General features: G+C 43.8%; 1 protein-coding gene across 2 annotated transcripts; it reads left to right on the top strand.

The window, feature by feature from the left end:
• Positions 1-1,439: 1,439 nt before the first annotated feature.
• Positions 1,440-23,558, top strand: NSG1 (neuronal vesicle trafficking associated 1). 2 transcript variants are annotated; one of them, XM_082482099.1, is made up of 5 exons: positions 1,440-1,630; positions 2,252-2,402; positions 5,883-5,999; positions 17,851-17,961; positions 23,272-23,558. In XM_082482099.1, the coding sequence occupies exons 2-5, from the start codon at positions 2,274-2,276 to the stop codon at positions 23,470-23,472; spliced, it is 558 nt and encodes a 185-aa protein (XP_082338225.1). In that variant the 5' UTR covers positions 1,440-1,630; positions 2,252-2,273; the 3' UTR covers positions 23,473-23,558. The 2 variants fall into 2 exon arrangements, with proteins under 2 accessions (XP_082338225.1, XP_082338226.1); XM_082482100.1 differs by lacking the exon at positions 17,851-17,961.
• The last annotated feature ends 112 nt before the right edge of the window (positions 23,559-23,670 follow it).

Raw genomic sequence — 23,670 nt, 5'->3', positions numbered from 1 at the left:
ACCCTTAGTTTTGCTATGCTCTGCGTAGAAAAGCCCAATTTCCCATTAAAGACATGAAATTCTGACTTGTATGTGGCAGGGCTCACTGCTGAAATATCTCTGCTTTTCTCTACCTACGCACATTATGACCTTGCCGTTTTAGAATTAGCCCAAATTCAGCCACCGGTGACCGGTGTCTGGTGCTTTTAAATTCAAAGCAGGAAAGCCGTGTCTGTAACTATCAGTTCCCAGGAGAAGACAAGCTGTGACCAGCACGGTTTGACTTTTATCCGCATTTGCACCAGCACCGTTAAATATTTCTGTGGACTGAGAACTGTATCCCAAGCACAAGCAGTCCTTTAGTCCCTGCCCCGTGTGGTACCAAGAAAAAACCTTCTCCGAATGGCAGAATAAACTCGCACAGCGATGCCCTGGGAGCGAGAAAAATTGAAAGAAGAATCGAAGTAACTTCCAATTCCTGACTACAATCTAATTTTTAATACTCGGCAGTAATTTGTGCTTGCACGAAGCGCAGCAGGGAAGCAGAGGGGCTGCTCCTGCCATCATCCGTGAAGAGGACGGCTGCTTCCGACGCACGGAACCGTGCCCGGGCTGAGCGCCCGCCCGCCCCTGCCCCGTCTCTCCGCCATCACCGCCACTTGTTGCGCGGCCCACAGCGCTTGTCCCCCCGCGGACTGGGAACCAGTGCGCCCGCCCGGCTGCGGGACGAGCGTGCCGGGTGCCGCGGGTTAGAGCAGACAGCACAGGCAACAGGAATCGCTTGGTTTGTTTTATTTATTTATTCATTTATTTATTTAAGACAGACAAGATGATAAGATGTCCTCTCCCCCTCGGGCTGCAGAGCCCTGCAATACGCATTTTACCTTGAAATGACGCGAGCGCCGGCTCCAATATTCGCGTTTTTCCGCCCTCCCCCAATCCTTAAGCGAGGAGGAGACTCGGTCTCACCGTCCTGCCCCGCACCCTCGTCCTTTCCCTGCAGGAACCACCGGAGGGCATAAAAAAGGAGACGCGCCGAGGTTGGCGCTCACCCGCCGGCGACAACCCGCCGCCTCACGCCCCGCCGGCGAGGCGAGGCAAGGCGAGGCCGGAGCCCCCTCGCCGCCACTGCCTCATTAAGCGCCATTTCCCCGCCCGAGGTACCGAGGCTCCCCTGGGGCGGGCACCACCTCAGGGACAAGGGGCTGCCGTGAGGGGCAGGGCGGCGGCCCGCTCCGGCAGCCGTTAGCGCAGGGCAGGGCGGGCCGCCGCCCCCGTACCGTACCGTACCGTACCGTACCGTACGGCTCCGCCAGGGGAGGAGCGTGGAGGGCGGTGCGTCCCATCCCGCCCCCCCTCCTCCTCCACCTGCTGCCGCTGCGCCAGTCGCCGGCTGGGGGGAGCCGCCCGCCTCATCCCCGCGGGGACCCTTTGTGCTGCTGCCGCCGCCGCCGCTCCAGAGCTGCCCTCAGCCAGGCGGCGGCTGCGTCACGGCCCAGGCGCTGCGGCCGCCCGGAGTCACCCCGCCGAGGGAGCACCGCCGCCTCGCCCCCCTCTCCGCTCCGCCATTGCTGCGCGGGCCGCGGCGGAACGTACGCCTCGCCGCCCACCCTCCCCCCGCCCCCCCGAGGAAGGGCCGGCAGCCGCGGCGGTGAGTGGCGGGGCCGCCGCCTCACACCTCGCCGCCTCCCTCGCGGAAGGGCCGGGAGCGGGCGGCGGCGGTGGCGGTGGCGGTGGCGGGGCGGCGGCGCCCGTTGTTGCCCCCCTGCCCCTGTGAGGGGAGGCCGGGAAACGCCGTGGCAGGGCGCGGCGGGAGAGGGGCCGCGGGGTGCCTGGCGGGCACGGCCCCGCTGCGGGGGACAGGCAGCGAAGGGAGCCGGGGCCGGGCGGGCGGGGAGATGCGGCGGTGGGGCCGGGGCGGGGGCCCGCAGCGGAGCCCGCCCGACCCCCGCAGGCTGAGGGGCGATGCCGCACCGGGGCCGGGCGGGAAGTCATCGCTCGGGTCAGGCTGCAGTGGGGGGGGAGGGGGGATTTTGGGGGGGATTTTGGTTTTTTGGTGTGTTTTTTTTTTTTTTTTTTAAACTTTGACAATAGAAGCGCTGGCCGTTGTTCTTCCTTCCCCAAACGCCAAAATGCAACCGGTTCACAGAGACCGACCCCTAATTTTCTCTCGCCGTAGGGTGTCTCGGGTTCCCCGGGGGTGGGGGGAAGCTCTGGTGCATTCCCGAGGTTCTGATATTTTGCGTTTCTGCGCGCGTGTGTGTGCCAGCAGAAAATCCTTCTATCCTGGAAGAATGGTGAAACTGGGGAATAATTTCAGCGAGAAGAGCACAAAGCAGCCCCTTCTGGAGGATGGATTTGACACCATCCCCCTGATCACACCCCTGGATGTCAATCAGCTCCAGTTCCCACCTCCTGATAAGGTACGGTAGGCTTTAGTTTCCACCCTGGAGACTCACACCCAAATCTCAGGCAAACAACAAAAGAACAGGTTATGTGTAATGAGCAGCTTAGAAATGTCAAGAAATACTGAGTGGTTCAAGCCACGCTGGTTCTCTCTGGGGAAAAAAACCTAACGGTTAAGCTAATGAAAATCCAGTAGTAGTGATTTGCATTAGAAAGCAGTAGGAAATGTTAGTAATAAGCATGTATAGATTTCAGTGCTGCTGTATGAAATATATAAATGTACAAATGTAAGCTTCTCTATGCTGTATGGCCATAACCCTTCCTACTTTTTTTTTTTTTTTTTGTACGTGGAAGGTACTGCACGTTCTCTGTGAATGACGTGAATTTTCTCTGTCCAGAAAAAGCCCCCCTGATGAGGGGATAAAGTCCTGCTTTATACCTCCCCATGATGTATGTGGGCAGACTGGCCACAGAGAGAAAGAACTTCCATGTTCCTTCTGTGCTTCAGTAGGAAATTAATGCTAGCCCTAGACAAGCCGAAATAATGAGATGAGAACAGGCCACTGAGTTTTCTCCTTGGCAACTTATTTGGTTCAAAATCCTCCAAATAGGTGAATCGGATGCTCCGTAGCTCGAAGGGAGCAGTCCAAAGAGCTGCGCACAGGTTGGAAGAGAAATGTGCTTTTTGGATTATTCATTACATGGCTCGATTACTAAGGATTTAGGAAGGTGATGTGATAGCCTGTAAATTTCTTTATTTTCGTAACAATAAAGAATTGGGTAAAGTGTTACTACAGGTAAGGCATATAGTAGTAGGATGCTTTTTCAGATATTTCAGTATTCTGTTTTTCAGTATCCTATTTTAGTAGGATACTTACTTGCACATTTCTCACATATACATCTGGCAGAAAAGCTTGGCGGTCTTTGAAAAATACAAAATTTAACTGGGAAATGGGCAGTGATATCTTCATGCTGATTTTTATTTTTGGCATTGTGTCCTTCATGAGCTCAATTCTATTTGTAGATAAACTGACAGCTATACATTTCTCAGCTCAAAAAAATTGACGTAATCTTATCTTGGGGTAAAGAATTTTAGCTTGTGAAACTTGCCTCGGTAGAGTGTTGCTTGTAGGCAATACAAATAAATTTGTGACCTCCATTTTAATTGCTAGCAACATCATTCTGTGTTGTATGTGGTGACCAGTTGGCAGGCATAAATGCAATCAGCCGTAACAGCTGTTAGAGAGCCTGAGGGTCCATTTTCTGCCCTCGGTTACATGGGTGTAAATCTTGTAACTGAGGACAAAATTGCACCCTAAGGCTTTAAAACAAGTTAAGTCTTACGGCGCCTGCCAACTGGTGACTGGATATAACAGATTACTAAGGACCAATGTCCAAAGGAATTTGTTATGGTACTACACTGCTAAGCAGAAGTCTGAACTAAGGACCTGTATGGTAATAGGTTTAACCTGAGCGGAGCCTCTGTAGGTGAACCCAGGAGGTTCTCTGCCAGCCTGATTGCTCCTACTAGAATGGGGCGGAACTCCTCCCACCTTTGTGATGTTTGCCTTGAAAGAAAGCAAATGTACAACTAGGCTAGAAGCATAAATAAAGGAATATTTGTTTGGCTCTTCTACTCTTTCTTCTATTTGTATATTAGCTTTCCTTTCCTTTCCTTTCCTTTTGCAAACATAGAGGGAAGGAATAAAAACATGTATTTATTCGTCCTACTCATTTCCTTCTGTAACTTTGTGGTCAGTCATGTCAGTGTGTCTTCACTAGTTGCTACAGACTCCAAGGCAGTAGTAGAGTGACTGATGTGGAAAAAAAGAACCAGTATTAAGTCAAGATTGACACACAGATCAGATTCTGAAGTATGAAGACACTCATGTATAATAAATAGGAGTACATACTTCATATATCTATGCTTATTATTCACTTATAAGGCTCCAGTGTGGCAGTGAAGCATAACTTCTTGAGCAGTAGTGACTACAGTGCTGAGAATTTGATCATTTTGACAGCTTCTAAATTAAACGGATGAACTGATGTAAATTCATATTTAGGTGTGTTAAACAAAAGAAGACATTACATAACCAAGCAGATAGAACTGTACGTTCAGTGTCAGCTGAATGTGATTTGAGTTGCCTGAGATTATGCAACATAAAGGAGGGAGGAAGGGAAGTAAAATGTTAAAAAATATTCAGGAAAAATCTTCAGGCGGTTTACTTTGATCATGCTGTTGAGCAATCATGAAGATATGTAGTTATAATTGTTATCTTACTAATTTTAGCTGAAATAGGTTTAGAAACTACCTATGTCCTGCATGTATGTGTATAATGCTGTAAAAGGGTCTAATAAGCTTTGTGGTACTGAGTCTAGGTACAGTTACATGTTCTAGATACCATTTCAGGGAAGTGAGAGGGGAACCCAAAGCTTTAGTTTCAGTACCTGGTTACCTGCAAGTGTCACAATTTTAATTTCAGAATAATGTAGTTGCTATTGATACCATGGGCTGCTCTAAAGATAGGATCTGGTTCTAAAAATCTAAATCATCTAGATGTTTATTCTTTGGAACAACAGAGAAAATTGAGCATATCTTACTAGCACCGTCAGTACGGTAAACTGCACCCTACCTTGAGAGTGATACTTTGAAAAAGATCCTGAAAAATTGTAGGAGACAAAAATGAGGCAAATAGGTTAGGTTTGTGAAAATTTTGTACAACTAGAATGCCTAGGAGAGCACTAGAGAGGTGACTGACGTAATGAATATTTTAGGAACGCAGGTAAGGTGCTAAATTGTGTTGCTTGGGGCCATAGCTCATAGCAAGGAATAAACTGAAGTTAAAGAGCCCTGGGTGTTTCTCGAGAAATCTCATTAACACAAGGGTTTGTGTGCATCTTGCTGCTTTCAGCTGATAATTCAAAAGTTAGGTGTTAAAGAGTGCCAAGACCTCTAGTCTAGCACATAATGAATAGCAACTAGATGGGTCATTTCACTTCTTTTTAAACTCAAAATCCTGCCATCAAAGAACATGGCTACCGGCGGCATCATCGTCTGCTAGATTTCTATGGGTACTCTTCAATGCTCTTCTCATCCTATTGGTCTCCAGTTTGAAATCCCATTAATGAGATCTCCTGAACAAAACAGGAAGATTCAGGATTTGGATTAGAATGAAGTAGATGCTTGCCTAGTATTGCAGCAGAGTACCACCATGGCTGAAGAAATTGAATGCTGGCTGTTCCATAACAGGTCTTCCTGTAGGTCCATTAAAAACACTTTGGGAGAGTTTTTTGAGAGAGAGAGTTTTTGAGTTTTGTTGATGACTGCTACGACAGGAAAAATAACTAACAGCTTACAGCTTCCAATGAAGAATTACAAAAAGTGGGGGTAAAAAACCCATTGTGCTAGATATGCTTGTAAGTAGGTAGAAGAAGAGTTAATAAGATTCCTGTGACTAGTTTCAGCTTATGGCTTTTTTTTTTTTTTTTCCTTACAGGTTGTGGTCAAAACGAAAACAGAATATGAACCAGATCGCAAGAAGGGGAAGTTCCGTACTCCCAAAATAGCTGAATTCACAATCAGCATCACTGAAGGGGTTTCAGAAAGGTTTAAGGTAAGCAGTGCTATCTGAAGATGTTAACAAGTCAGTTGTGCTCACAGAAGTGTTTAAAATCAATTGCTGATCATAGTCAAAACTGGCTATAACTAACAGTGGCTGTTGTGGGTATAGCTGGACATGAGGAAAATAAATTCAATGTTATAATAGTTCAGTATTAAGCAATTAGAAGCAGAAGCAAATCTGGCGGCATTATTGCTTGCAATCACTCACTGGCAGATGAATTCAGAAGGCACTTCTGTCAGCGTGCGGGTTTCAGAATGTGGCTGGCCAGGTTATGTGGGTTGCATGCAGGTAGCTCTCATGGCGTCGATAAAGCTCCTGTTAGTATTGAAGGACAAGAACCACAAGAGTATTTGTTTTCTTTTTGGCTTGTTATTTTTCACTGTGGCCAAACCATTCTCTTAAAAGCACTGTCATAGTCCATTATGTATTTTTTTATAGTTAAATGTGTAACTTGGCAACTCAGGGCTCTTTGCTATCAGTTTTCCAGGTCCAATTGTATCTTACAACTTGATGGCGACTGTTACTGGCAGATGGCAGTTCAGCAAGACTCTGGCTCAGATTTACTCCTTAGCGTCCACACCCCTATTACTCCCTTTAGTAGTCCGGGAGGAAAGCTGAGAGCTTAACTGGTGCTAGGATTGAATTTCCTTTCCCCCTTCTCACTGGAGGATAGGTTTTCTTGCTCTGTGTAAGTAAAGCAAAGCAGGAAAGTTGGCACTTCAGCTCATGTTTTCCTACCCATTCTCTTAACAAAGGAAGACTACAGCTTTTCAGTGCTGTTAATTTGGCGTCTTACGCAAGGATGCCAAAGCATTTTTAAACAGTAGGTAACCACACTGTTCATCACACGAGTACAAATACATTTGGAAAGTCCAATGTTTAGTATGAGGGGAAAAATACAGAGTTTCAATAAAGATGTGGATTCTTTTCACATCGCATGCTTCTAGCCTCTGTTTGCGTGATAGGAGTTCTAGGGCACACCCAAAGATGCTAGTTCTGTAATTTGAAGAATGAAACACAGGAGCTGTGCCTGACCACTGATTCTAAAAGCTGCCGCGGCTCAAGCCTACCTCAGAAGTGTATATACAGCTCTCTGTTTGTTTAGCAAGCTCTAATTCCACAAAGTGAAGCCTCATGGAGGGGTTAGATGCTTTAGGCTACACTTGCAAAAGAACTTTGCAGAGTGTTGCCAGCACAAATGTTTTAAGTGCAGGTCACTTGGTGGAGTCTTCAGCCGTACAGTGAAGCATGTAGGTTCCCAGTAAGCTGTGTGGGGAACCATCCCAGATAGGTAATAAGAGATGTTATAGGGTGTGGCAGGGGTTAGAGGTAAGAAACCTAGTTCCAGTTTTTCTATTCCTTGATTTGAAGCAAGGACATCCCATCCCTCAGGGAAAATGACTAAGGTTCTCTTTCTCCTCCTCACACCATAGTACCAGTCCTTGAGAGTAATCGCCTTCCTCTCAGGTGGGGGTTGTGCACACTATGTTGTTGGGTAAGATGCAGATGGGCAGCTCAGAACAAGGAGGGCTTCTGTATGGCTGTCTCTTGTGTGTGTCCTGGTCACACTAAGGTGATCTGAAAATGCTTACTATGTTGTAGAAGAGAAAGGGGAGAAAGTGTTTAATTTGAGTACCCTGCTAGGACTTTGGTTCCAAGCAGAACCTCTACCTGAGGAATTTTGAGCTTATCTGCTAGCTGTAGGGACCAAGGGATTTCATCGCTTGAACATTAAATTGTAGGTAAGGAAGGGTTTTTAATATCTTAAATGCATCTAAACATTTTGCGCATCCCTTTGTAGATCTGGGTTCTTTCCGTCTTTGTTGGGAGAGTTGAACAACAAATAAATAGCTTGTCATGCTGTTGGGTAGTCTTTTCTAATTTGTATAGCTGAACAGTTAGAAGCCTGAGCATTTTTGCATTGCGTTTTATATACCTTCGGATGGCATACTTAAATAAAATGTCTTTTAGATACTACTTTATGATGATCACTCTGGGATTAATCTCATACTACAGGGTTGCTAGGTTTTGCTGCTAGGTAACTACTGCATCAGAGAGAGGTTTCAGTAAGATTTGGTATCTCTTGGGAATTGCAGGGTGATTCACGCTGTGGCTGTAAGTCTGGGCTTTAAAAGAAGAATGTGGGAGTTGATCAATTAGGAAAATTGTGGTTCAGTTAATTGAAAACAATAGTTCCATGCAGAACATTCAGATCCTAAAAATGTCCCTTAATCTCTATATAACAGTTTTAGAATTGAATTATGCTGCTTGCAATGTTTTAAAGAGAACTGACTGGTTCTCCAGCAGGGATGATTGTCATATTCGCCACTCCCAGTAGTAAATATTACATGAATAATTGATGAAATTTCATAAATATGTAGATGAAAAGTACTGATTGTGTGAGGTTTTCTCCTGGGTCCTTATTAATTGTGAACCATCGTGTTAACTGCTGCTGTTGATTCTGAGAGAGCAAAAGGATATTTGTTTGAAAATTAAATATTTGCTATAATTATGAAATGCATTATTTAACTGGTGGGATATTGACTTTGGCTTGTGTTCATGAAAAATGCTTCGGATGCCGTTTTAATGACTTCAATATTGTGCATCACCGATGCATAAGCTTGCCACAAGACAGAGCCCGAATGTTGCGCTAAAAATAAAAAAATCAGTCAGTCGTATTTACAAATAATTCACATGTGTATTCTGAGATGTACTTCTTAAATAAGGACAAAGCAGATTGCATTTTTGGGATTCAGCAGTGCAGATCATCTAAAGCTGTTCTTCTTGAAAATTACACATTATAACAAATAAAGCAACTCCAGCACAGGCATATGTCATGTAGATCACTTGGTGTTTTAGCAGCTGGGTGAATAAGAAATTATAAAATGTAGTTTCTGCATTCAGTCCACATTACCACAGTTATTACAACAGAGCTGAGAATGTTTACAAAGAAAACTGCAAGTATAATTTCCCTGGATGAAGCCACATTCTGAATTCAAATCAGAATCTGTCAGAAGAATGTGAAGACTTCCTGATTCTGAGAACCCTGTTGTCTTAATTTAGTTTTATGGCACTAACCACACCAAGGAAGATGTGATTTTTTTCAGTGAAGATTATTTTTCATTGAGAAATAGAAGTCTTGCTTTTGTTCTTGTTCTTTCAACAGTGTAGGCTTATGTGGGGAGTTGGTCCTTCACATCTGGAAAGCAACTTTGAATGAGGCAGATTTTTCTCTCCTATAAATTGTCCACTGTACAGAATAACATAACAAGGCTGGAAATGTCATTTCAAAGGAGTCTTATGAAGCGGGACATAGGAGGGAGCTATTGCAGGAGAAAATTGATGGTATCAGTTACCCAAGGCCAAACCTTTGCCCCTCCCATTGACAGTGCAGCGTTTTACAAACTCCAGTTGGATTTTGCAGTGGGATGTCTGTTCTGGCACCCACTGAATTGGGCTACAGTTGACAGTTGTGCACAAACACACCAATTTGAAAAAATGTCTGTTGTATCAGAGCATGAGATTTTTTTTGGTCTTTGGGGAAATCTGAATAAAGAACATTCAGAAGTATTTTGAAAGCAAACACTTATGTTTCCCAATAAATTTCAAGCCCGTAAATAAACCCAAGCTGTGGTATGTCTTCAACCATTTGGTTCTATTCAAAGGCAATCCAGTTCTTTAGACTTTATCCTTGACATCTCTACATAGATCTAACTGTGGAGCCAAAGCCTCAAGCTTATTTCCGTGGTAAGACCATATGGTGCAAGCCACGTACTGTCAAGTAGCAAGTAGTAGTTTGAAATGTCTGCATGAGGTTATGGAATAGGAATTGAGGCTTCCTTTCAGAATCAGTTCTCACAGTTTTACCTGGTCATTTTAAGGCTGAAAAAATGTACGCAATAAATATTTAAGTATTCCATTTTTGATGTCTTGAAGGGGCATCCTTTAAAACATGTTTCTGCCTCAAGACTTTTTTACCTGTTCTTAGTAATACCAACGATGATTATTTTTGCAAAAATAATCAGAGACAAGGAAAATACTTCTCTCTGTTTCTGTGTGACTACTCTGTGTGTTGAGTACCTCTTTGTTCCCACTTAAAGTCTGTTAGGTGCATGAGATGTCAGCTGATTCCCGTACAGGATATCACTTCCTTAAGTATATTCTGCATCTGTCACTTAGTGCTGGAAGACTGACATGTACTTACTGCCATAAGTAGCTCTGTTTTCTTCAGTAGAACTACTGACGGATTAAAGTTACTCACAAGTATAAGCATTTGGCAGGCTTTGAATTTTTCCATTATTACTTCAAGCAAGAAAAATAAAGGAGATTCTTCTTCCAATGTAACTGCTATTAAAACAATTGATTTTAGTAAATCACTGCATGGCAACTGTTGTTTTTCCATTTTTTTAAATGTTTGATAATTCTCTGATATGACATTGACAGTCCTGCTAAATTTTTGTCTAAAAGGAATCTTTTTACAGTCGGAGCTGGAAGATTTAAGTAAAGTGGGTGCCCAGCAGCAGCTCCCCTGCTCTAAGTCAGCTGTCCTCTTCCATTGTATCCATTAGAAATCCTTTTCTTGAAGCAGAACCAGCGACACTGGTGACACATGATCACAGTATCACAGTATGCTAGGGATTGGAAGGGACCTCAAAAGATCATCTAGTCCAATCCCCCTGTCAGAGCAGGAACACCTAGATGAGGTTGCACAGGAAGGCGTCCAGGCGAGTTTTGAATGTCTCCAGAGAAAGAGACTCCACAACCTCCCTGGGCAGCCTGTTCCAGTGCTCTGTCACCCTCACTGAGAAGAAGTTTCTTCTCAAATTTAAGTGGAACCTCTTGTGTTCCAGTTTGAATCCATTACCCCTTGTCCTATTATTGGCTGCTACTGAGAAGAGCCTGGCTCCATCCTCATGACATTCCCCCTTTATATATTTATAAACGCTAATAAGATCACCCCTCAGTCTCCTCTTCTCCAAACTAAAGAGACCCAGCTCCCTCAGTCTTTCCTCATAAGGGAGATGCTCCACTCCCTTAATCATCTTAGTTGCCCTACGCTGGACTCTCTCCAGCAGCTCTCTGTCCTTCTTGAACTGAGGGGCCCAGAACTGGACACAATATTCCAGATGCGGTCTCACCAGGGCAGAGTAGAGGGGAAGGAGGACCTCTCTCGATCTACTAACCACCCCCCTTCTAATATAGCCCAGGATGCCATTGGCCTTCTTGGCCACAAGGGCACAGTGCTGGCTCATGGTCATCCTGCTGTCCACCAGGACCCCCAGGTCCCTTTCCTCTACACTGCTCTCTAACAGGTAGTTCCCCATCCTATACTGGAACCTGGGGTTGTTTCTGCCCGTGATGTTTTGGGTCTTTCCAGATGCAACACTTACATAGCCTTTTTCTCTTCTGTAGTAACATTTTCCAACTTTTCTCCTGGCCTCAGTAATGTCTTCTGGGTTTATATGGGAAGGTAACAAGGTTCTTTTCTCAGGGCCACAGGGTTTCTTGAGCTGCTTCCTCAGATCACTGTAGTTCAGAAGATAATACATGGTGCCATGTGATGGAAGATGATGGGAGCATTGTTATGAACAGCTGTTTTAAGCCACAGTGCTAGACTCTCAAGGCCACTGCCTTGTTAACCTGTTTTTTTCTAACGGTATCTCCCTCAGGTTTCATTAATTGACTCCCTTGCAGGCTAGTTCTGTTGTCTTGCACTGTCACTGTTAATAAGCACTGGGTCTTTAGCATCTTTTCAGTTACTGTTCTTCATGAGTCTATATGCCTTTTTTGCTGCTACTCCCAGTCATCCCCAGGTAAGCATCCAAACCACTCTTCCTCTTTGGCATCTCTGTTTGAGACGGACAGTCTTTTGATTTCTCCTGCTTTTTCTGTACAATCTACCCCAAAACTATCATCCTCTTTGAGCACAAAGGTTTGATGGGAGTGTTCTGGTGAAGAAGTTGAGTTTAATAGATAAGATGGCAGTCATATAGCTAAACATGACATGATGTTAGAAATAGTCCTCTGAAATGAGGCACCTGGTTGTCTTTTGAGTCACCAGTCATCTTGCATATGTATGTATATTCCTATAGCAAGTATGGGAAATTGTACCAGTTTGTTCTGTATAATTTGGATTGTTCTGTATAATTTGTCTTCATTGTAAATGAACGCAAGTCAAATGTTGCATGTATAGATGTGACTTGCTCTTTTTTTTTCTTTCACGTTGCCATTTACTCCAAATTGAACATTTCATAATCCGTAAGTGCATTGTTTCAGACACGTTTTTCCTGTAAACTTCTAGGGACAGGCCCAGCTAATAACAAACAAGAATATAATTTTGGAAGAGCAGGAATGTTAGGGGAAGTGGAGAGCTGATTTCAGTGTTCTGTAACATGCTGGTGGAGGGCATTGTGCAGCTGGAGATGCAGGATTTTAGTGGAAAGAGGTGAAATGGAGGTCACAGCCATTTGCAGGGAAGTCAATGTGATGATGTTTTACGAATTTTAGTCTGTGGGATGTAGCCAGACGCAATCTATTGTAATTATAGTCTGCCTGCCTAAAATTCTCTTGTAGTTTAAATTGGATAGCAATAATCTTAATTTCCTGTCCTAAATGGTTGTACAGAGTTGCTGTATTTCATCCCAGAGGGCTTTGCATTTCACTAGTGAGCAAAGCATAAATTGGTGTTAAATCACTTCATAGGAAAGGTGCTCTATAAATGAATGTCTTCACTCTTTTTGTTTGGTGCTAGCACCAAGTCTGTGCCTAGTACTTTACAGACAAAGCAGAAATGGAAGTTGCGTTCCCAGGAGGCTGCAATTGAAATAGATAATGCATAGATGTAGAGCAGAGATGAGATGTGACCAAGTGCCAGTGATTGAGCAGTGAAAATTACTGCATGTCTTGTTAGTTCCACTTTAGTTCCACTTCTCGTGATAACAGGAATGCTCCTAGGTGGGTTTGTAAGCTGAAAGATGCATGATGGAAGGAGAAGCATGAAGGGAAGGTGGTGCAGAGCAGCACAGTAAGAGTAGGTTAATGAGAGAATTTCAGGGAAGAGGAGGAGGCATGACGAGAAAGGTGGAGGTGAAGGCAGCGGTAAAACAGATGGCACCCAGGCTTTAGTGGGACAGTGGGATACAGGCAAAATGGAAGGAGATTAAGAGGAGCAAAAGGGGCAGACTTGTGCATGCCTTGAAACATGGCTTGTAATTTGTTCAGAAAGGGACAGGAGCCAGTAAAGGATGCAAAGAGAAGCAGGCACAGTTGGTGCAGTTGATGAATTTTGCTGTAATATCCTCTTGATTAAAAAGGGAGCACAGTAAATGTTAGCGAAGTGAGGAAGGAGGAGACTGCAGTAGCCAGGCTGAGAAAATACCACTCTCAGTGTTTTGCAGCTGTAGGAAAGTAGGATGGACTGATTGGGAAGATCTGGCAGATCTTGATGGTAAAGCCTTATCATGAGCTGTTTGCATGTTAGTGTAGTAGTCAGATCTGGTGAGTTTCATTTGTTTGCCTAAATGCTTACAGAAACTTAAGACAGGTTTATTTTTGCTGTGGGTACACTTAGTTCATTCATTAGTCATCTCTCATTTTGATTACTGTAATGGCTTCTGACTAGACATTGTCCTTCTTCTGCTCTTCACTTACAATCTATTCAAAAATCTGCCACATACATAATGTCTTGTCATCTTTTCTGTTCGCTTAGTTTTGCTGCCAGATCCCCTTAAAGCCAAATTTAAAGAACACTCTCCAGATGAAAACAAAACCACACTTTGAGTTCCTTGTTAAAAGAAATGGTTGTTTGTGCTATTTTGTAGTTATTTCATAAAAAGCATTTTAAAAGCCCGTCACTCGTGTGGTTTGACAGGCACCTTGGAGTTCTTTAGGATGTACATCGCAGTGAATGATCATAGTAATTCAAAAGACTTCTGCCTCCACTGTGTGGGGTCCTGCACTCAACCAGCTGGCTGCTGCAAGGAGAAGAGATCCAAGATTTTCTTCTGGAAGAGAGGGAGTGGTGCTTGTGCATGCATTGCATCTTCTCCTATCTCGAAGAGAGGGAGAGGGCAAGTTGCTGCTAGTGCCCGGTAGGAAGAAGAGAATAACTTTCCTTCAGTTTATAGTGAGTGTGCAAAGTTACCCTGAAAGAAAGCAATAAAATGCCAGCTTAGGTAGTGCTCGTGGTCTAAAGAGCAGCTTGTCGCCTTCCCTCTTCCTGTGCTTTTATTTCTGAAAGGCATCTGGGAGGAGAGGGCTCAGAAGATGAGGCAGAGAGGTAGCATTGTGCTGTGTTACCGGTAGGGGAGAGAAGCTGACTGTCTCGCGTTCAGAAGTGATCTGACAATTGTGGACCATTGGTGGTGGGTTATTATGACAGTGACGGAAGATTGCTATTGGAATTAAGAGAAGGATTTTCAGTTTATAAGGGAGAAATGGAATGGATAAAGAGGTGATTGGGATCACCTTGGAATCCAGTGATTGGTTTCTTTCCATCTGTGGTGTTTGCATGTACAACTCTCCTTTACTTAAATAGAAGTTACTCATATCCTGAAGGATGGTTAGAGAAGGGAGCATCTCTCCTAATAGGAAGGAGGCAAGAGCTTACTTGATTGGGGATTTGCACATGGAGTATGATTGCAAATTATTGGAGATAATGAGAGTAAAAATTACAAGTTAATACCAAAATTAATAACATTAGGAAACACAGTAAGTGTGTTTCCAACAGCTTACTGTGTGGCAATGGAAGAACCATGCTGGACGTGACTTGTATGAGCAGTGAGAACTTGCAGCTCCACTTAGGTCAGTGAAACAAGTAAATGCTCCATGTCTCAGCAAGTCAGCCCTGAGTCTGTGGCTCTGCAACTTGCCAGGCTCCAGCAATCCACACAACTCTGGGACTTTGACCTTTCAAAAAACATAATCACTTTCCAAAACAGTTTCAGAGCCTTGGAGAGAGTGATTCTGCAGTGATTGTGGAAATGGTAATATTTTTCTGTTGTCTAATATTTCTCAACTACAAAATAGCTTGTTAGCTTTACAGTATGTTCCTGACACCTCATCTGTATGTCAGAATGGTTATGACTGGGAAATAATGTTATAATTCTACTGTTCCTTGCTTAGCAGTGAATGACCCAAAATCTGCAACTTGGGCCAGGCTGTGTGTGTTGTAGAGCTACTGGGCTGGGAGAGGAGTGCTCCTTCCTTTCTGGTTCCTCACCTTCCCGTGCTGCCCAGCAGCAGCTGGAGCTCAGTGGTGGAGGAAGGCCTTGGCCCCGTGGCCTGACACACAGACAGGCCTGCAGACCTGCCTAGGGACCCAGGCATGGTTAGGACCCCTTGTCCTGGTGGGGCAGGTGGACCCTGGGCATCTGCATCAGGGTGCAGCGTGACACAGGCAGTATGTGGGACTTGGAGATACCAGCAAGGCGTTAGGGAGGTGGGACAAGGAGCCCCAGGGAGGAACCGCAAACTTGGGGGAGAAAGGTCAGTTTTTCTAGAGGCTGAAATGCAAGGAGAATTTTGGGGGGAGAATAGAGAAAGAGGCTCGTTACAGTTGTGGGGAGCAGAAAACACTGGAAGATGGGATGCAACATTTGGGCCAAGCCAGGGTTTGAAGGTACGTGTGTGTGAGTGGGATGGGTGAGGAAACACAGGAAGGGACCCCAAACAACTGTAGAGGAAAAAAGGGAGAGGCCTGATTAAAACCGCATGAGAAGGGCTGAGCTAGGGCGTGGGTTGGCCTAGGGAGGTTATGTTGTTCGTTATTAAACTGGGCCACAGAGAATGACTAGAAAGGGAAATGTGGTTTATCTCTTGGCTTCGTGCAGGACATAGTGAGACATGGGACACGTGAGCAGAAAATAGGAGGTTGGCAAGACAGAGTGATCTATCCATGTTAACCTTTGTGTATGCAAACGAGTAATGAACTTGGGGAAAGACTAATTGGATTTGAAAATTGATGTCAGTGTGAGGTTTTAGAGGGTGATTATGATTTTTATTTTTTTTTTGTAATCCAGTGACTGTTCTGAGAAACTGAAGATGTTGCTATTAACCAGAAAGGTCCTTTGCTGCATGTCTCATTTCGATCGGCATTGTTACATTAATATCTACATTTCTTCTGCTAAATTACTTTCTGATCTGCAATTCTCCCTGCCTTTCCTCCAGCCCTCCTTATTTTTGCTTATTTTCTGTCTATCACAAATCCTTACACAATCCTCAGCTTCAGCAGCACACAATACTCCCCAACCCTGTTTCAGCCAGGAAATTTAGTACTCACTGTTGTCTGCCCATGGTGAAGTTTACTTCCCCATCTTGAGAAGTCCCTGAAAGTTCATCTCAGTCCTTCAGCGTACTAGTCGCACTGCCACACGCAGTTTGCAGTGTTGCAAATCCTATTAGTTCTGGGGTTTATCATAAAGGGAGTGTGTGGTGGGTTTCTTTTACCAAGAGGCTTTTTTTTTGTTGCTTTCTCAAATACCAGATTATTCTGGTTTGCATAATTGACCCTGATGTGCCTAAGTTCTCTTTTCAGGAAGTGAATGTAGCTGTCTTACTGCTTTTCCTTTAAAATTAAGGTTATATTATACTTTGTTTTAATTAATTAATCGCATAGTCTTGTTTCTGTTTATTACTGTTTCTTATGCTGTAGCACATGCTGGCTTCTTTCTAACTTGCCAAAAAAAAAAAGCTCAACCACTCTTACTCTGTAATCTCTGTGAGCTACTAATTTGTTTATCAGTAGAAGCTTTAGAATAATAAAAAAGCACAGCTAGGACACTCTCCCAGGTAACGAATATGTGCTCAGCCCACACCTTACACAAAAATGGGTCTGAATTAGGGAGCTTTGCAGTGTAACTGTGAGGCGAAAATCTTGTGCTTTCTGTTGTCAATGGGTGAGGTAATTCTAGAGGTAGTTCCGTCTTACATCTCACCTAAAAGGCTGCTGGTCTCCAGCTGCTCAGAGTTTATTCCTGGGAAAGGTTAGCTTGATACTGACACTGAATTCAGATTCAATTTAGCTGCGTCTTGGATTTTCCTCCAGCCCAAATTCAGGACCAGAGAGGTACTTAAAGGACATGGTGAAAAGCCAGTGCTCTGTAATGCGGTCTGTAATGGCTTCTCTGTGAGCACAGTGGAAAGAGGTGGAACAGAACTCCTGGAGGCTAGCCCGATGTTGAACATGGTGTATTCCCTTATGGATCTGGCAGTGAGCTATTCCTGTATAGTCTCTGTGATGAAGAAGTAGTGTTTCGACCTATAAATTAAGGAGCATTGAGCAATGAAGCATGCAGACTACTGGAGTAACTCTCCATAGCAGGTGCAACAAACTCTCATCCTAACAAGAGAGGGCAGACATCAATTTCTCCTTGACCTGCTAGAGTCACCTTTGCATTACCTGGGTGACACCTGTGCTGACTTGCTGTCACCCGACTCCATTCTTCGACAGGCACAGGGGAAACAAACATGCTTATCAGCCGATGTAAACTAGACTTCCACTTACATCATCCAAATACTGAAAAAGCAGCAGACCCAGGTTACCTCGCTGTGTCCTTCTGGCCTCATGTGTACACTGAACAGAAATAGAGCCAAAAAAGCCTTGCAGTACGGAGACAACGGGCCACTGACCAGATCATCTGCTTCCTTCTCTGAGAAGGGGGAGGTAGAAGCACTTGTGTGCTGCTTCCCTGTTCTCCCTCAATAATTAAGTAGCTGTTTTTATTCTTTGCTTGATTTTTACTGTAGAGTGCATTCATAGCTGGCTTCTGCCGCCTGTAGTAACAAACAGCGATATAATAAGCAGTGCATTACTAACATGAGCATGTTTTGTTTTTCTTTACAGGTAACTGTGCTGGTCCTTTTTGCCCTTGCGTTCTTAACGTGTGTTGTATTTCTGGTAGTCTACAAGGTTTACAAGTATGATCATACCTGTCCAGAAGGATTTGTTTTCAAGGTAAATTGCATACCCATTCTAGAAGAATAGGAGAATATGTAATGTTCTGTGTGTTTTCTGCATAACCTTGATTAAGTCACGCTGTATTGCATAGAAATTTGTGTTTGTTTTCATAGGTTAGTGTGCTTCCTGCTATGTTTCTTTCTGCTTAATTTATAATCGAGCTTGTACTGTTGTACAGTTTTCACGATGTTGTTATTTTGCTGGTGCTTTAAACATTGAAAAATATAGTGAAAGTCCCAACACCAGTGTCCTTCAAACTTCATCTGCAATTGTCTGGACAAAGCCCTCATCTATTGGGCATGTGGTTTAATGTTGTGTGTTCCTCCAAATTCATGTGTCTTAGGAAAGAAGAGAATGATAAAACCTGGAGAGAAAAGAAAAAAAGACTGGAATACATGTCAGAATAGAGTGATGCTCTCATTAAGAGTAGCAGAGTTACCTTAGGGTTATTTTTGTAGAAAGAACTTCTTGTTCTAGAACAGTGACCTCCGAGCCCTACTGCCACAGGCCAAAAGTGATGCCAAAAAAGGGAAAACACATTTATTGGAAAAAAATACTGGTTTTAACCGAAAGGGAGGCTGGGGCTCACTTCCTTCATGTGAGATGGTAGTGCTCACTCCTCAGCTGTGACCTGGGCCGAAAGTCGGAAAGGTAACATTGATTTCTCAGTTGTAAATTTAGCAGGATTGAACTTGGCTGTAATTAGATGAGAAAAGTAGCAGTGATTATGGCATTCTTCCCTCTAATTTTTTAAGAATATTTAGTCATGTAATGAATCAAATGGGTACCTGGTATGATCTTTAAAAGGATTTAAGAAGGAAGGGCTGCCTCAGCACTCCTTGACGATCCTGTTCAGTACTTTCGATTGTCACTTCAGGCACATGAATATCTCACAAGAATCTAGTCCAAAGTGACAATCAGTGATCCCCGGCTGGATTAATGTGGCTCCGAGCATTCAGTTTTAGGTTACTGCTTTCCCTTGGTTAAAGGGGGAAAGATGCTGTGGTTAGAACATTTGGCTGTAACACAGGAGATCCAGCTTTTGGTTCTGCTGTTGTTTTTTTTGTGTTGTCTCAGGCAAGCACTGGAACCCCTCTGTGCTCGTGTCTCATGGGCCTTTTTTTCCTAAGCTTTCTCTTGGCTTTGAGCAATCTGCAATAAGGACTGTACGTTCCTACTGAGCCTATCTTGATGGGATGCTGACTTGACAAGAATGGCCAGTTACATGCTCTTGTCATAAGTCTAGTAACAGTCTGCTGCTTCTGCTTCCTTTCATACCCTGTTGGCCCTTCCTTTGACTTGCAGCCTTCTGGCTTGTCTTTTCTTCCTAGTGTCACAAACTTTTAAGGGGAGAAGAGTTCCTTAGCTATATTTCAGTTGCACTGTGAACAGTCTGGTTGGGTTTGTCTCCTTAGGGCCCTGTGTTTGAAACAGAAATTAGTTTGGCAGAACATCTGTAGGTCGTGCTTTGTTTTTAAGGTACGGCACATACACAGGGCTGCGTTACTCTCCCGGTGTGGGGTTTTGTGGAGGCTGTTTCCTAACTGCTTGATGGCATAATGCCAGGAGACATAGCATCTTTGGTCACGTAACTCTCAGGAGTTTTACAGAATAAATGTGTTAACAAATGACACAATGCCTGAAACTACAAGTGTTGACATGAATTTGTATTTGCTGCCTTTGCATCTTTTTTGGGGAGAGTCCATAGTACGTCATGGCATAGTTTGGCACAGATGTCCTAAGAGAGATGAAGAAGTCTGTCATCTTGTGACCAGTGTCTCTCTGGACTGGCTTTGTGCTTTGGGTGGACTCAGCAACATTCCCTGGCCCGGATGTCCCCAGGCTTTGGATGCTGATGTGGTTTCCTGGTTAAGTGGAAAGACGTCCCCTGCCTTAGGAAGCCTGGTACCACGGGAATCTCTGCATAAGGCTGAGCTACCACAGCTGTGAGTCACTCACTCTGCTCTGCTCTGCTCTGATGCTCTCATACATGGAGTGGTTCCAAAGGTTTCAGTGTTCGCAGCCTTTTCTCTGTCCTACACATCCAGGGCTTGAAGGTGTGCTTAGAAAAGGTGCTAACTTTCTTTTGTATCGCAATCTTAAACTGCTGGAGCCTCAATTTTGTGCTTGCTCAAGCTTTCTGACACAGCCCTAATACTGCTGTTGTGTAGATCATTCCTCTGAAGCACTTTACTGGGTGTTGGTGAGACTCACTGGAATTTTCCTTAAAAGACCTGAGTGTACTTACATCCTGGAGGAATTTCTCTGGGGCTTCAGTATGCTCCATCCTGCATCTGTTACCCTTTAGCTTTCCTTGCCAAGGCACCTGTGTTCTGTCAGACTCATGGACAGTACAACAAAGTAATTTAAATGCACTAAAGACAACATCATCAGCTATTAAGTTTGGAATTCCTGACCCAGCAAAGTGAATAGGACAGAAGATACCATTTATAAGTAGATACCACTGGGGTCTTTATGTCAAAGGAACAAATGGAGTCATCTTAATACAGCCAGATATAGACTGGCAACCAGGATTTTCTCTGGCATCAAAGGTCTTAACCCATAACTAATTTCTGAAATAGAAGGGGTGTGAAAGAAGCAAGAGACTGGCAACTCACTCTGGAGCATCCCAGTTTCTCCTCATGGCCTTCCTTCTTTCACCTGGGAACCACCAAAACAATCAAGAAGGATGGAGAGGAATGTTCTGCGTAAGCTGAAGGTCTCAGGGAAGCAGCAGGATGGGAATCAGCACCAGTTTCCATCGCTCCATCACTCCTGAGTGCTGCATGGGTTGCCTTGATTAGGAGCTGAGCAAAGGGGGCTGTCCATGGGCAGTACACAAAGAGCAGTGAGTGAAATAGGAGGTTTTTCTCGTCTTTTCTGGAAGCATGAAATCCTGGGAGCAAAAATGCAGTCAAGATGGAAACTGCTGTGTGTTTCTTTAGGCTTTTCTGTCAGATGTTGTGCGTGTTTGTGACTACAAAAAGTAACATTACTGAGTCATTTTGCCTGTTACAAAGCAAATTGCTTCTAAAAGCAACAAAAGATTCTGTGGCATTTTGTTAGACTGGCAGTAATCTTGGCTTGTCTTCAGTACTAATAATTATATTTGCTTGAATTTCCTTGGCAGATTTCATTAGATTAATGGATTGCGTTCCTTCCTCAATTTTAAATATTTAGAATTGTGACTACATCCCATGACTGGGTGAAATAATCACTACAAAGATGTCTGTGTCTGCGTACTTCCTAGTAATTTTATCACATTGGAAGTAGTGTTAGTTATCCCAGACAAAGCATGGATAATACTTCCAGAAGATGGCATGGTTGATGTAGGTGAACACGCATATCAAATAGCTCCATTCCAGAGTTGTCCTGGATTATTTTTTTTAAATCCAGGTCCTGCTCTTGCAGCTGGTGCATATGATGATTACGACCATGGGGAAACCTCCGTTGACTTAAGCAGTGCTGAAAAGGCATGAGTGTCTGCTTAGCTGGGGTGAAATCCTGTCTTGCTTTGCAGTGCTACTTCAGAGCTGTGAGGGCAGATTTGCCCTGGCTGCTCAGTTGACAAAAGATAACAAATAAAGGGAACCTGGGTGGATGTGGTAACTTTGAGCACTGCTGCGGGTCTGACACACATCCAGGCTTCTGCTGCATGAGCAGGTTAGAACTGATGAGGTGTGAACTCTGTGGGAGGGCTGTTAGTCTTGTGACAGCAAGTCTGCTTTCAGCAGTCAAATTTGCCACAAGATAGTATTCATGGGCAGCAGGCAGGTTCATAAGACTACCTGTAGGCCTGTTGTCTTGCTTTTTTTTCTTGTGTACCTTTTGATGCTTTTTTTCACTCTAACATTTCTAGGATGCAAAATTATATTAAGCCAAGATTGTCTGCTGGATCTTTCCCCCAGTCATTTTGTGTGTAATGATTTAAACCATTTGAAACTGTTACTACTGGTGCTTATTTACGCCGCTTTTTTTTTTTTTTTACTGACAAGGACAAGAGTCAACCCACAGGTAAATGTGGACACATTTGACATGATAGCATCTGGTCCTAAAATCCATGACATCTTTGCATGTGTTTTTGTGCTCAGAAATTTCCAGTATTAAGTTTCGTTTGCCAAGTTCTATGAGAACACTAGCAGGTCCAAGTTGCTGTGCTGTGGTGTTACAAATTTTAGTCTTCCAGTGCTGGAAGCAGGAAGACTGAACAGCCTATTTATTTTTGAAATGGAGTAGAAATGATTAAATTTACTTTTTTTCAAGCTGCAACTACTCGTAGCTTATATTTTAGAGGGTCAATTCAGTTGCCCAGATGAGTGCCCCAACACGCTTGAGGCATCAGGCAAGACTGGCAGATATGGCAGAGGACCTGCGGGGAGACCTGTGACCTTCTGGAGCAAAACCGGGGGGGGGGGGGGGGTCACAGGATAGTTATAGGTAATTTTTTTCCTTCAGTGCAACTAGGTGCTTCGTAGGCTTTTACTGTGTCATCACTGGAATGGTTGCTAGATGATACCTGCTAGCTAATGCACTGCGCGTGCATGTTCACTTTGATTTTTAAGGTGACAGCAAAGTTTGGATCTTACTTAGTATTTAACTCCCTGAATCGGGTATTTCACTTCCAAAAGCTCTGGGCATCCAGCAGTTTCTATGTAGTGCCTTCACGCTTCTGGGAAATTAAATAATGTAGTCCTACAGCTAAAGATAGCTTTTTAAAAGTCTGCTATTGGCTACATCTTTCTGACACTCAAGAGTGAAGCATTTTGTATCTGTCTACACACTTGCACATAAGCTTGGCCACCCACGCTGTTTTCCCTGTGTCTTATTTACTGGGCTATAAAACTGTTCGTACCTTGGCACCAGTATATCTATTAATTTCTGTCCCTCAGAGTGAAAACACCATATTAAAGTGCCTGGAGCAAATCTAAGGGTAGGATGCAGACATCTGTGATTGTAGCCCAAACAGCTGGAACTAGGTAGGGAGGAAATAAAAAACCAGCAAAACATGGCTGGAACTAGAGATTGAGTACTTTGAAAAATAATTTTAGGCAAGCATGTTTCTTGTATGTTAATTATTCTGGCATAGAAACCCAGACAGGTTTTCCTGGCAAATGCAGGAGTAGTTTCAGGATTGCAGGGAAGAACATTTTGAACACAGTAGGACAACACTGTAGTTAGTTAATTGCTGTACGTTGCATCTTGACTCACAGAAAGCGAATGTTGGCTCTGACTAAAAGGAAGAGGAAAAAAAAACCTAACGTACTTCTGGTGTGTATCTGTAATCTAAGTGATGGATTTTCTTTTCAGAATAATCAATGCATTCCAGCTGGCTTGGAAAACTACTACTCTGAACAAGACTCCAGTGCTCGAGGGAAATTTTACACAGTCATAAACCACTACAATCTGGCCAAACAAACCATCACGCGCTCAGTGTCCCCGTGGATGACAGTACTGTCAGAAGAGAAACTATCTGAACAGGAGACTGAAGCCGCTGAGAAGTCAGCTTAGTATGATAAGCTAATTATTAACACTATGTCATTTGAAGGTAACTAAGGGACTTTAAGGAACTTTTCATTAAATATCATTATGGATAATTTAGAGGTTACTCATGTTTATGGTGCAATTGCTTCTGTTTGCTGATACTGCTTTGCAAAAAGAAAACAACAAAAACTTGCTGCAGAACATTCATGGGCATAAACCAAGGTG

This window comes from Vanellus vanellus (assembly GCF_965231255.1).
Source record: "Vanellus vanellus genome assembly, chromosome: 4".
NCBI classification, from domain to species: domain Eukaryota; kingdom Metazoa; phylum Chordata; class Aves; order Charadriiformes; family Charadriidae; genus Vanellus; species Vanellus vanellus.
The sequence above is the reverse complement of the archived record's forward strand: the minus strand, read 5'-3'. Positions and strand labels throughout refer to the sequence as shown.

Coding starts and splice junctions, on each gene's coding strand:
- NSG1 (XM_082482099.1), top strand. CDS start 2,274: ATGGTGAAACTGGGGAATAATTTCAGCGAGAAGAGCACAAAGCAGCCC. Junction 2,403..5,882: donor AGTTCCCACCTCCTGATAAG/GTACGGTAGGCT, acceptor TTTTCCTTACAG/GTTGTGGTCAAAACGAAAAC. Junction 17,962..23,271: donor CAGAAGGATTTGTTTTCAAG/GTAAATTGCATA, acceptor TTTTCTTTTCAG/AATAATCAATGCATTCCAGC.